Below are 14140 nucleotides of genomic sequence, written 5' to 3'. Positions count from 1 at the left end.
AAAAAAAAAAAAAAGAAAGAAAGCACATTCCTCCAGGAATTTGCCAAGCTCAGTGGCGCCTACCCTTGAAGCCAAGAACAGATAACCAATTAAGCTTTGGGATGAACTGATTATCCAAGGGAATTTTGCCCTAACTAGTTCAGATAATATCTAAATAGCTTAATTAGCAATGATTCTAATCTGGTTTGGTCAGATTCATCCCAAACCTTAGGCTAGTGCTGAGTAATATCCAAGAAGAAACTCAGAGGAGGGAGTAAGCCTTCCCCATTCACCCTTCAGGGAGAAACCAGGGGAAAGGTTACTATGCCCCTCACATTACTTCAGGGCTCCAAATCCACCCCCACCATAATCAGGATTTGTATTCTGCTATGATTAATCAAACAAAGCAAAACATTTCTAAGAAATCGAGTGTGCATACCATACTAATTTTATAAATAGTAGTTTAAGAGACATATTTGAAAATGGTATCCAGTTCTATTTCAAGGGCAAGAGGAGTCCAGATATAGGAGAGGAGGATGAGAACAATAAGTTCATGGAAAATTATATTTGTTGAAACTATGAGAATGAAAATAGGACTAAGACATGGCCCAGGAGCTCAGCCTGCTGGACACTCAGCATTCCCCTAAAAGTTCTCAGATCATGAAAGACAAAGTGGGAAGATCTGGAATCTCCTGTGATATTTTTTATAAATAGCATGGTATTCCTCAAACTTCACGCATAAATCACTGTCAAAATTTTAGCCTCTCCATGTACCACTTACTATTTTTCTATAAATCAACTTTTTTAAAACTTAAATTAGGGGCACATTTTTTATATCATTACCACAGGGAAGAAAGAATATCACTTTCTAAATAAAGGATAAGTATAAAAATAAATTCAATAAAAACAAAAAGCTGCTAGATTCTCTTTAGATGCTACTGACTGCTGAAGGCTCCAAGTAGTAGACCCTTTCTCTACTGAACAGGGACGAGGGCGTTCACAGGGTGTCAAGAACGTATTACAAGGACTTCTTCCTGCTAAACCTAATTGAACCCGTGTTTATTTCTTCTCACTCCTGAAGCCTCTCTAAAATGCTAGTAAAGGCATGAATAATAAATATAAGTCATCAAAGCAAAGAGAATGGGAGCAGACACAGTGAAAGAGTGACATTCACAAACTTCTGCAGAAGGCCAGTGCACAGAGGAACAGTTGAATTTGCAGAGGGGCTCAGGGCCTGTAGAAGAAAGAACCAAGAATGCTGAGACTGTCATTACCCCCAGAACTGTGAGAGGCTCAGGAATTGGGGTACCAGGTACCACAGAGCCCAAAGACTGGAACAGAAGGCTGGCTGAAAGAACACACGAGGAGGACTTCCCAGTCCTCCACCTTCCATTCCAGCTCGACCCCCACTCCCCCATCTCAGAAGATGGGAGACTTAGTGTCTGGTGAAACTGAACCAGAGGGTCTCTGGGGAACCCCAGGAACAGTAGATGGTAGAGGCAAAGCTGTTACTTAAAACAGTGAGAACCTGCATGGTGCATAGCAGAAAAACCTTCCTGCCTTTACCTACCACACTCACCAAGGTCAGGCCTCTATACCTATCCGCACCTCTCTCTTCCTGAGCCCCAGAGAAGATTTAAAGAATTTTCTCTAGAGAGAAGGAAGATGACCTGCATCCAGAAGAAGATGATATGACCTATATCCCCAGAAGAAAGCTGCCTCCTGACCAAACACCCTTTCCCGAAGCTGACCACTCACTTAGTAACCCCAAGGCATGCTGGGGGAGCTTCCAGTTCACTCTCTCTTGCCTCTTTCTTTAATTTGCACAGCCAGTTTAGAATCACTGGCTTTTGAGTAAAGCCTCCAAGATCTCCGTTGCTCAGATCTCTTTGCTGGACCCTTGTCATTGTTTTGACCTTATCCTAGAAAGCTCCAAGTTCAGGGCTTGGTTCTCTTTTCTTCCTTACCTACAACCACTCTCTTAAACATTTTCTCCAGTCGCATGGCTTTAATTCATCTTCACGTGCCAGTGACTCCTGAATTTATATATTCAGCTCAGATCACTCTCCTAAAATGCAGATTTGTATATCCAGCTGCCAACTCTCTACCTTTTCTTGGAGTTATAAAAAAAACCATATTAGTCAGTTTATGATGCAATCATAAACAATCTGAATAGTTTAGTATAGTAGATCATAATGCTTAAGGCCTCTCCCTAATGGTAGCATAAGTCATCTCAGACACATGTCAAAACTGAACCTCCTGATTTTCTCCCCAAAATGACTCATCCTGCAGCCTTCTCCACCTCAGTTAATCACAATGCCATCCTTTGGAATACTCAGGTCAAAAAACCCAAGAGTCATTCTTGACTCTTCTTGCACTCCACACTTACTAGGCCAGGAAATTCTTGGGCTCTACCCTCAGAATATAGTCAGAATCTCCACTGCTATCTCCCTGACTTCAACCACTGTCATCGTACCTGGATTGTTGTAGTAGCCTCCTAAAGGAATTTTCTGCCTCTACCAATGCTGCCATATAGACTATTCTTTGCAAAGTGGAGAGCTGTCCTTTTAGAATATAAGATCATATTGCTCTTTTGCCTTAAACCCCAAAATAATGACTTTATATTTCACTTTGAGAAAAAGCCAAAGTCCCAAAGTGGCCCCTTTTTTAGACAGTCTTACTCTGTTGCTCTGGGTAGAGTGCCATGGCACCATCATAGCTCAAAGCAACCTCAAACTCCTGGACTCAGTTGATCCTCTTGCCTCAGCCTCCCGAATAGCTGGGACTACAGCTGCCCACCACCACTCCCTGCTAGTTTTTCTATTTTTAGTAGAGATGGGGTCTCACTCTTGCTCAGACTGGTCTCAAACTCCTGAGCTCAAGCAATCCACCTGCTTCAGACTCTTAGAGTGCTGGGATTACAGGTGTGAATCACTGCATTAGGCTCCCAAAGTGACATTTAAGGCCCTACATGGTCCAGCCATCCATTACCTCTGACCTGACCTCCTCCCACCCCTGCTGGCCCTCTCCTCTTTGCTAACCCATTAGACATGTTCCCACTTAGGCTCTTTGTCCTGACTATATACCCTGTGCCCCAAGAGCTTTTTGTCTACATTCTCACATGGCCAATACCTTCATTCTTCCAGCCTTTGTTCAAGTGCTACCTTCTCTCGGAGCCCACACCAACTACCCTACCCCAACCTACCCCCAGCTACCCACCCTGGTTCTTCTTACAATGCTTTTCTTTCTCTTTTATTCTTAGTAATTATTACCTTCTAACATACGGCTTTCTAATAATTTTAGATGTTTATTATTTATTTTCTGTCTTTCTCCCTATCGGGTAACTCCAAGAAGGCAAGCGTCTTTATCTGATTTGTTCACAAATATAGGCTGAACTTTACAACAATGCTCAGTATATAGAGGTGTTCACTAAGTATTTACTAGCTAAATAATAGATACAAATGAAGGACAAAGGCCAAAATAGACAAACAAGAAGGCACTAAAAAGAAACAGAGATGATACATTAAAATTATCATTAAGATCTTCAATATAAGAGAATAAATTGCATCTATGAAACAAAAAAAGTGATGATTTAATAGCAACAACCAATAAAAAAACCAAACAGAAGCAAAGTAACTTCTTGGAAATTAAAATTATATCTGAGCTTCCTCTTCCCCTAAGCAGCCTGAGCTGATCTGTGAAGATGGTTCACTTGACCCAGAAAATCCCACAAAGTCACTCAAGTAGTTCAAATCTTCATGTTCACTTTAAAAACATAAGTGAAACAGCTTAAGCCACCAAGGGTATGCATATATGAAAAGTCACCAAGCATCTGAAGGATGTCACTTTACACAGTGTGTGCCATTCCCATGTTACAATGGTGGGGTTGGTAGGTGTGCCCAGGCCAAACAGTGGTGCTGGATGTGGGGTCGGTGGCCCAAAAAGGGTGTTGAATTTTTGCTGCACGTGCTTAAAAATGCAGGGAGTAGTGCTGAACTTAAGGGTTTAGATGTAGATTCTCTGGTCATTGAGCATATCCAGGTGAACAAAGCACCTGAGATGCATCACCAAACTTACAGACTCATGGTCACAGTAAGCCCTACATGAGCTCACCCTGCCTCATCTACACTATCCTTACTGAGAAGGAACAAATTGCTCCCAAACCAGAAGAGGAAGTAGCACAGAACAAAAAGATATCCCAGAAGAAACTGGAAGAACAAAACCTTATGTTACAGGAATAGATGCAAAAGGGCAGCGCCTGTGGCTCAAGGAGTAGGGCGCCAGCCACATATAGGAGAGGTAGCAGGTTCAAAGCTGGCCCTGGCCAAAAAAAAAAAGATAAGAATAGATGCAAATAACAGTAAAAGGAAAAAATAAAATTATATTTGAAAAAATTTTAAAAATCAATCAAGTTAGAAATTCCTCAGAAAGAACAGAGATCTAAAATATGAAAGTCTGAAGATAAATGAAAACTAGAGGATCAGTTCAGAAGGTCAACACACAGCTAATAAATATTTTAAGAATGGAAGAATAGAGAAAATGAAGAAAAGGAAGTTGGGGAAAAAAATAATATTAAAAAAATATTCTAAGACAGAAGGGCATGAACTTTTAGGCTGTGAAAAAGGTTTCCCTGGGTTCAGCACCATGAAGAAAAATGCTTGCAGCAAGCACAACGCCATTCCCACCTCAGAACGCTGGGGTAGGGGCAAATCCTAAAGTTTTCACAATTTCCAAACAAAATATCAGAAATCAGAGAAGTAAAGAACATCCCAACAGCATCAATGGACACTAAAATTTTTTCAAAATTCTGAGGTTAAGGATTTTTAACTTAGAAATATATGTGTAATCAAGCCAGGGGGAAGGTAGATTCAGACATGGAAAGTCTCAAAACCTTGCTAACCATCTACCCTCTCTCAGGAAGGTCTGGAGAGTGTGTACCACCAAAATAAGACAGAAAACTAATAAATAGGAGAACATGAGATCCAGGAAATAAGTGATCCAAGTCAGGAGGTATAAAGGAAATTTCCAGAATGGTGACAGGATGTCCCAGGATAAGAGCAGTGCACCAGGACCAAAAGGCCCCCTCCAGACTGGAGCTGAAAGGTGGGGAACTCAGGCAGAAATGAGTCCAAGAAAAAAAAGCATTAACTTACCTTAATGAAGTGATAAAACATAACTCCGTAAATGGGGTAAGGAAAAGAGGAAACGAAGGAGCAGGAAATTCTTCCTTCCATAAAAAGGAGTCAGTTGACAATACCTAAAATTGGCTGATCAATAAATAGCAGTGAAAGCATAGTGTTTAGCCATTTGGAAGTAAACACTCCAACTGGTAGTCAAAATGGAAGCCAGTGGCTCTCGGTGGGGATAGATGGGGTAAGGGGAGGTTAGGACAAGGAAGACTTGCATGTCGTCATTAGACTTATAATCCCACTTATTTCAGATCATGTAAATGTATTCCTCTGATAAAAATAAATATTAATTTTGAGGCATTCTACATACTGGCACCAAGCCAGTATTTTTCGCTTGCTATAACCATAAGGATTCAAAGATAAGTGAAATGGGAATGACTTCTCCTGTGGTTCATGTTATTTAAAATCAAGTCTGTATACCTCTTAAAAGTATCACCCGTACTACCAGGGGTCGTTATTCCACGCTTTGACGCCTGGGGAATAGTCTATAAAATCCTCCTTGGGGCAAATGGATAACCAAGAGACCAGTGTTGTCATCTCAAGGACCAGGACCTACCAAAATTGATTCAAGATGTAATAAAAAGCCTGACTAGTCCAATAATCATTAAACAATGCAAGTCCCATAATTTAAATTTTTCCACAAGAAAAATATCAGTCCCAGATTATTTTAAAAGCAAGTTCTACACAATTCTGAAGGAATACGCTTTTCTAACCTTATTAAAATTCTCTGAGAAAGGAGATAGAACAGAATGCTTCCTCCAACTCATTTGCAAGTGGTACAATCTTGACATCAAAATCAAACAAAACCATATAACAAAGGAAGAATATAGGCCAACTTCACTCATAGACATAAATGAAAAGTCCCAAAATATTACAAAAGAACCCAGCAAAGCATCAATGGTAATACATGCAATGTTTTCTGTTTTGTTTTGTTTTTGAGATAGAGTCTCACTCTGTCATCATCGCAGCTCACTGCAACCTCTAATTCCTGGGTTCAAGCAATCCTCTTGCCTCGGCCTCCTGAGGAGCTGGGACTACAAGTACTTGCTACAGCACCTGGCTGGTTTTTCTATTTTTAGAGACCAGCCTTTTGCTCAGGCTGGTGTCAAACTCCTGAGCTTAGGCGATCCACCCACCTCCACCTCTCAGAGTGCTAGGATTACAGGCGTGAGCCATCACAAGTGGCCAACATGCAATGTTTTTGAAAGCACTTAATTTGGGAAGATGAAATAGAAAGGAAGCCCTCACATCTTGTAGCAGGCAAATTCCTGGTGTTCATGGTGGAACATTCTGTGTGGGTCTAAAAAAGCAAGGATAAAAAAAAAAAAAAAACCGCGAATCTGTGTGGACTGGCAAGCTTTCTAATTGTTACCGGTTTCTGATGTTAGGAAATGGCTCATGGAGGAATGGGCAGCGGATAATACTAATCCACCTCTGCTCTGAAGTAGAGAAAGTAATAAAGATAGAAAATCCTAGTACATCTAATCCAAGTTGAGACTGCTGGGCTGGAGGGGGCCTCTTGGACCAAGCTGTCATGAGAGACATAGCAGTCTCTCCTAAGATCTCAGCCTTTTCTGTAAACATACCCTGCAGAATTTGTAGTAGAGGTGGGTAAAGCCTTGATGCCCTGGACTCTTCAAGCTTCCTGGACCACGAGAAAGCTCTTGGCTGTAAAGAGTGGTTTGTTATAACCAGATCTTGCAAATGAATCTAGGGTATTCTCCATAGCTCTTGCCCCTAGTCAGAAATTGTGAATCTGTGGCAGACACAGATCCCTGATGGGTACAAGAGGCAGTACTTACTGTGCACGAAATATTCTCTCAAACTCTAGTGACCCAGTGACTGCTGGAGGTGTAACTTTGTATTTTGATCTTGCTTTTCCAACATGCAAAGCAAAATAACCTGTAAGCAAAGGAGAATGTTTTATTAAAGATGTGGCACACCTTAGTCATTAGTTAGATGCAAATTTAGGCCACAATTAGATACCACTACATACCTATCAAAAAGTCTAAAGTTCAAGAGACAAATCATATCAGCTGGGCCTAGTGGCTCATGCCTGTAATCCTAGCACTCTGAGGTGGGTGGATACTTGAGCTCAGGAGTTTGAGATCAGCCTGAGCAAGAGCGAGACTCTCATCTTATTAAAAAGATAAATGAACCAGGCATTGTGGCAGGCATCTGTAGTCCCAGCTACTTGGGAGGCTGAGGTAAGAGGATAGCTTGAGCCTAAGAGTTTGAGCTATGATACCATGGTACTCTTTGAGCTATGAGCTATGATACCACAGTACTCTGACTCAAAAAAAAAAAGAAGACAAATCAGACCAGTTGAAAAAGACAGACAAACAAAGATCTAAGAAAAACTGGAACTTTCATACACTGCTAGTGGGAATGTAAAATGGTATAAGCACTTCAAAAATCAGTTTGGAGGGATTCTTTCAGTTAGACATACATCAACCATATGACTCAGTTGTTCCATGAAATGATACGTTCATACAAAGACTTGTACACAAATGGTCCCAGCAGCTTTATTTGCAATAGCCCCAAAGTAGGAACAACTTTGTGATGGTTAATTTTATGTGTCAACATGGCTACGCTATGGTGCCTATTTATTTCACCAAATACCAGCCTAGATGTCTCTGGGATGTGATTAACATTTAAATTGGTAGACTCTGAGTAAAGCTAATTACCCTCCATAATGTGGGTGGGCCTTATCCAATCAGTTGAAGGCCTTAAAGAGGTAAGACTGAGGTCCACTGTAGAGGAAGGAATTCTGCCCCCAGTTCTGCAACATCACCTCTTTCCACAATTTCCAGGCTGCCAATTTGTTCTTCAGATTTTGGACTAGCCAGGTTCCACAATCACATATGCCAATAAATCTCTGTACAGGTCAATGTGTATGTGTTGTGTGTGTATGTGTCTGTGTCTGAGTGTGTATATTGATTCTGGATTCTGTGTGTAAATCTCTGTACGAGTCAATGTGTGTGTGTTGTGTGTGTATGTGTCTGTGTCTGAGTGTGTGTGTTGATTCTGGTTTTTTGGAGAATCCTGACTCATATGAATGTTCATCAATGAGTGAGTGGGTCGGCCAGGCACAGTGACTCACACCTGTAATCCCAGCACTCTGGGAGGCCGAGATGGGCAGATTATTTCAGGAGTTGGAGACCAGCTTGAGCAAGAGCAAGACCCCATCTCTAAAAATAGTCAGGCATTGTGGTGGGCACCTATAGTCCCAGCTACTCCAGAGGCTGTGACCAGAGAATCACTTGAGCCCAGGAGTCTGAGCTTGCTGTGGGCTATGAAGCCGCAGGACTCTACTGAGGGCAACATAGTGAGATTCTGTCTCAAAAAAAAGAAAAAAAAAGGTGGGTAAAGAAAGTGTAATACATGCACACAATGGGACACTACTCAGCAGTAAAAAAGGAATGAACTACTGAAACACAAAGCAACATGAATGAATCTCAAAATAATTATGCTGAATGAAAGGCAGAATTTTAAAAAGAGTACCACTATATGATTGCATTTATATAAAATTCTCATAAAGGGAAATGAATCCATAGTGACATAAAGCAGACGAGTGGTTGCTTGGATATGAGAAGGAAGGTTGGGGGCAGGGCCTGACTCAGTTTCCCTGTTATTAAATGGGCTGACTTTCTTCTCTCTCATTTGCTGTTTGGAAGTTGCATTAGATTATCGACCCTGACCCCCACACGGCCTTCGTCTGATGATTGGCTCTGTGGACCCCTTTCACTCTCCATCCATACTTCCCCCTTTGTCAGTCTCTGAACATTCAGTAGTTCTTGTCTCCTGTCCTTATCTTCCTACGTTTCACCCTATAATTACCTTGTGGGGTCTATTATTCCCCTTCAGATTATTTCTTCAGTGTTACTTTCTTACCCATTCTCAGTACTATTCCCTGTCTCACATATGTTAGTACTTCTATATCCATTTCCTACTCGCTAATGTTTTAAAAATGGCCCCCTTTTAAAATCTCATACCAAGTTTGTAGTGTCAACCTCTCTGTGTGTTAGAGCAGTAGGGGCAATGCTTTCCTACCAACACAGGATACTACTTTCCCTCTGACAAAGTCAGTCAATATCGATCCTGGCTTGGCAAGGGCTCTCCAAGCAGGCCGCTTTCCTTCCACTGATCTCCTTCTGCTCCAAATAAGCTGTTGTTGAGGATTTAAAAGCTGTAGCTGAATATCTATCTAAAGTGTGTCAATGCTTAGGACAGGAGTCTTTCTCATCCTAACTGCAGCCTGAGGGAGCAGAGTGAGGATAAAGACAGTGGGAGAACAGAGTGTTTTCAGCGCTGGGTTCCTTCCTTCTAGGGCAGCATAAATCTGGAGAGGCCAATGGCTCAAGGGCCCAGCTCAAGCCAAAAAAGGGGGTGAATCTATTAAGGAAGCATCTATTAATCTATTAACCCTAACCCGCTGTTACCATCACTTCTAACTTGCTTCAGAGTCTTGGAGAAAACACTTGCAAAGTCTTATTTCCACCTATGAAATAGAAACAGTGAAAGATGTTGAAAAGTGTAAGCAGTGGCACCCAGAGACAAGACCTGAGTGGAGACCAAGGCAGTGGCGCCCAGAGACAAGACCTGAGTGGAGACCAAGGCAGTGGCGCCCAGAGACAAGACCTGAGTGGAGATGTTCAGACCAAGTTTATTGGAAGGTGAAGGTGACCCGCGTGGGCAGTGCAAAGATGGCATCTGCGCCCAGGGGCTGTTAGAGTTCTCTTTTATATGGGGCTGTAGGGATTGGGAAAATTCCATAGCTAGCCCAGAAATTTAGGGTCCTTTGACGTGACCTTTGGCAGTGGGGCTAGTCAGAGCCTTTGTGTCTTTGTCTTAGGAGGACAGAAGGAGGAGGACATTTAGGGATGTTAGGGGCCCCCCCCAATGGATGTGTGCTCTTAACTTTATAAATTAAGAATGACACAAGAGCCTAGAGCTCCAAAATGAAGCTGTGAACAAGTAAGAGCTTTGAAGGTGCAGTCTTTCTCTAGGCTAATTGCACCTGGCAGGTTTTTGTCTGTGACACTAGCAAATGTGAGCAAAGAGCTTCAGTAAGAGGCAGAGGAGTTTTAATACACCCACCCATCCAACCCAGCCTCAGGAAGGAAGACTCAGCCGGGCTCAGCACTAGCCCCAAGGGGTAGAAACCTCCTCTTCCCCTGAAACCGCCCTCTCTAAAGTTAATAAAGGACCATACATGGGAACTGTGGTAGGGGAATATATTTAGGTGGTTATAACCAGCCATTGTGCCCCATGTGCTTTCCTCTAATTGCTTATGTTAGCTAGGTAGTTAGCAATGGCTGTCCTAGGAAGGAGGACAGGCAGGGGTCTCAGGCCCATCTTGGTGCCACCCATCTTAATTCTGTCCCATGTGATTGCTCACATCTGAAGAGGAGGAATTGAGATGGTGCGCCAAGGGTCCAACTCTCCCCTTTTCCCCCTTCCTGCAAGAAACAAAGAAGGGACAAGAAGCCTTGGGAAACACAGGATAAGCCCTTGCTGACTCCTTGGGAACACGTGCAGGCAGGATAAGGTCATGCTGACCTCTTTGCAGTTAAAAATATTTTTTGCATAACTATTACTTTGCTTAACCAAGTAACTGCAAGTGCCGTAAATCTGCTTTTGTAGGTGCCAATCACAGAATCCAGTGGCTTGCTTGCTCCGTCATCCAACCTATAAAAACTGTGCATGATGGGCAGCCGGTGGCTCAGTGAATAGGGCGCCAGCCCCATATACCGAGGGTGGTGGGTTCAAACCCGGCCTCGGCCAAACTGCATCAAAAAAGGAGCTGGGCATTGTGGCAGGTGCCTGTAGTCCCAGCTACTCAGGAGAAAGAGGCAAGAGAATCACCTAAGCCCAAGAGCTGGAGGTTGCTGTGAGCTGTGATACCATAGCACTCTACCGAGGTAACAAAGTGAGATTCTGTCTCTTAAAAAAAAACAAAAAAAAAACTGTGTGTTAATCCTGGTCTAGGCTGCTCTCCACGTGTAAGGTAGCCAGCTGATTGGCCTGTCTAAATAAAGGTTCCTTATTGGCATTTTAAAGATGATTTCCGTGGTGGTCGTTTTGCTCACATCATAATAGAATCACTCTACCAATCTACCAATCAGAACTTAGTGTGCCAACTTCAAAAGGACGTAGAATATTCTGTAGCCTAACAACAGGTACTAAAGTCTTAAAGGTAAGAACAGCCTTCAGGCCAATTAGCATGTGGTCCACCCCTCCCACCCCCACCATGGGTTCTCAGAGAGGCTCACGGGAGGTCCACATGCCCTGTTAAGATTCTAGTTCCAAGATGACCCCTGAACCACGAGGTAGGCCTGACCTAGGTAGTATAGAAGAGAACCACCAGCCATATTGCTTACCTCCTTGCCTTTTCTTTGTCCTGACAATGGGAGCCTGTTTTTCTGTTGATGGTGAACATATCCTGCTTTGTAAACTTTCTTATGCTGTAAATCTATCTCAATTAACTATTTCATGCTTACCTTACTTTGGGGTATCTGGTCAGTTTTTAACCAAGAGCACTCCAAAAACCAACATATTAGAGAACAGGCAACTGCCTTGAAACCAAGTTGTATATAATATCCAAAAGTGTGCTTCCCACAGGCCTGCGGTCACTAAGGTGAGGCCCAGATTGCTATGCAAGCTGTTAATAGTTAATAAACCTTTCTTTTCTTGCTAAAACTTTACTGGCTCTTCTACCTTGAGCCATCATCATGCCTCCTAAGACTTACTACTCAGGAGTCACAAAGCTGATGATCATAAAGATTCTTTTCAATCACCCTTGTCAAACCTAAGGCTAGCTTTGAGACATCTATCCTGCCTTCTGGTAGACTGGCTTACTCACACCAGCAGCCCATACCAAGGAACTGACTCAACTGGTCTTGCAACCTGGGAACTGACTCAGCACAAGAAGAGACTATCTGCACCCTGACCCAATAAGTTCATCGCCAGCCAATCAGCAGATCCAATTCCCTAGCTCTTTGCCCACCAAACTATCTTTAAAAATGCTTTCTGCCAAATTCTTGGAGAAATGGATTTGAGAACTTTTGTCTCCTCACATGGCACCTGCGATGTTAAACTCTCTCTGTTATAACCCCAGCTTAGTATATTGGCTTCCTCTGGAGTAGAAGGCAACGAACCTGGTAAGGCGGTAACACCCTTAGGTCAGAGACCTCAGAGAGACCATGACTATCATTGGAACACCATGATAAGCATGGAAAAGCTATTTCACAGCTTTTTCTGGACAGCGTCAATTTTATTTCCCTTTTTATGAGTTAATGAAAACCAATTGAGAACAATCTCCTTTTACTTTGTCTGTCTTTCCTGTCTGCCTTCTCCTTAAAAACACATGTGTGATAGGGAGAGTAATGGAGTCCCCTGAAGAAAACCAAAATATTTCACCCCCCCAAATTGCTGAGTTAAATAATCAACCCACAAGGTCTTTGTGTTTCTCCCAAAGCACAGGATAAGGCTGTTCTCTGAAAATTCAGTGGTTCCCTTATCTACCTAGAAACTTGACCTCCAAAGACACACACAACAACCTTCCATCCCCTCCCTGAAATCCCATTATCTATGGCAGGAAAAAAAAAAAAAAAAACGGGAATGCCACATCTGGATAGACTTCATCACAAGATGATTCCCGCTTTTCTAGCTCATTCAAATTCCAAAGAGAAAAAATAAATAATTTTTAAAATTCCAAGGGTTAGGGTACTGACATGTCGGAGGTGGTGGGTTCAAACCCAGCCCTGGCCAAAAAAAAATAAATAAATAAATAGGTCCAAGGAGAATCATATGCAAGTTAACATCTATTTCTTGGGTCTATTCATTGTCTCTAAAAATCATTTGCTACTCCTCAAAAGAATTCTCTACATTCCTCACCTTACCCTTCCTCTGTGAAGCAGGTATATGAGATTCTGTACCCTATTGGGTGGCTGGGTAATCATTCTGTGAATCCTGTGTTCTATGCATGTTAAATGTTGTAAGCCTCTGGAGAAAGAAAAAACTTTTATCTAGCCCCTTTAAATGATCAAGCCCCAAAAGGCATTTAAAATATAACAGCAGTATGTCTCAGTCTTCCGTGAGCTAATTAACTCTTGAAGTCCCTTTCCACGTGGACTAGCTGGACTTTGGACTAACTGAGGTCAAGTTTCCATAAAATGACTCACCCTATAGTCCAACCATGTATAGCCAATCACTAACAAATGTTATTTCTACAAGCCAATGAGAATTTCTGATGAATAACTCTTATAATTTCCTCCTCTTCTGATTTGTCCTGTTTTTCTGTAAAAACTTGAGTCTTAAATCAAACTGATTATAATAAAAATTTAATTTAAAAAATTCAACCTCAGCTCAGTGCCTGTAGCTCAGCAGCTAGGGCACCAGCCACATACATTGGAGCTGGTGGGTTCAAACCCAGACCGAACCTGCCAAACAACAATGACAACTACAAAAAAAAATAGCTGGGTGTTGTGCAGGGCACCTGTAGTCCCACTACTTGGGAGGCTGGGATAAGAGAATCACTTAAGCACAAGAATTTGAGGTTGCTGTGAGCTGTGACGCCCCAGCACTCTATCCAGGACAACATAGTGAGACTCTGTTTAAAAAAAAAAGAAAAATTCAACCCCTAAATCTCTCTTCCAAATTCTGCTCTATTTTATAACAGGTTACTAAAAGTGCTAGTACTTTGATTTTGTTCATCTTTTGGGTAGAGTCCACCAAATCATATTGTCTACAAAAAGTTGCATGTCCCCACTTAATAAATATATTTCTATTGATAACACAAAAAAAAAAACCTTGAGTCTCTCTTTTGTCAAGGCAACTTCCAACTGTCTGGCTGCAGTGCTCAATATTTGCACTTGAATAAACACTCTTTGAACTAGATTTCGACCTTCTGATTATTTTAGGTTGATATTTTCCTTCTATTAATCAGCCTTTTGTCAGTCAATTGTTCA

General features: G+C 42.0%; 1 protein-coding gene across 1 annotated transcript in view; it reads right to left on the bottom strand.

Moving 5' to 3' along the window:
• The window catches only part of MGST2 (microsomal glutathione S-transferase 2), a 35523-nt gene that overhangs the window by 18069 nt on the left and 3314 nt on the right, over positions 1 to 14140 (bottom strand). Inside the window, exon 2 of the mRNA XM_023513447.1 lies at positions 6971 to 7070. Coding sequence (XP_023369215.1) covers positions 6971 to 7070 — 100 coding nt within the window. The remainder of the gene's footprint in view (positions 1 to 6970; positions 7071 to 14140) is intronic.

This window comes from Otolemur garnettii, unplaced genomic scaffold, assembly GCF_000181295.1.
Source record: "Otolemur garnettii isolate 467f Iridium unplaced genomic scaffold, OtoGar3 scaffold00041, whole genome shotgun sequence".
In the NCBI taxonomy this organism is placed as follows: Eukaryota; Metazoa; Chordata; class Mammalia; order Primates; family Galagidae; genus Otolemur; species Otolemur garnettii.
This window is presented reverse-complemented; position numbering and strand designations above follow the sequence as displayed.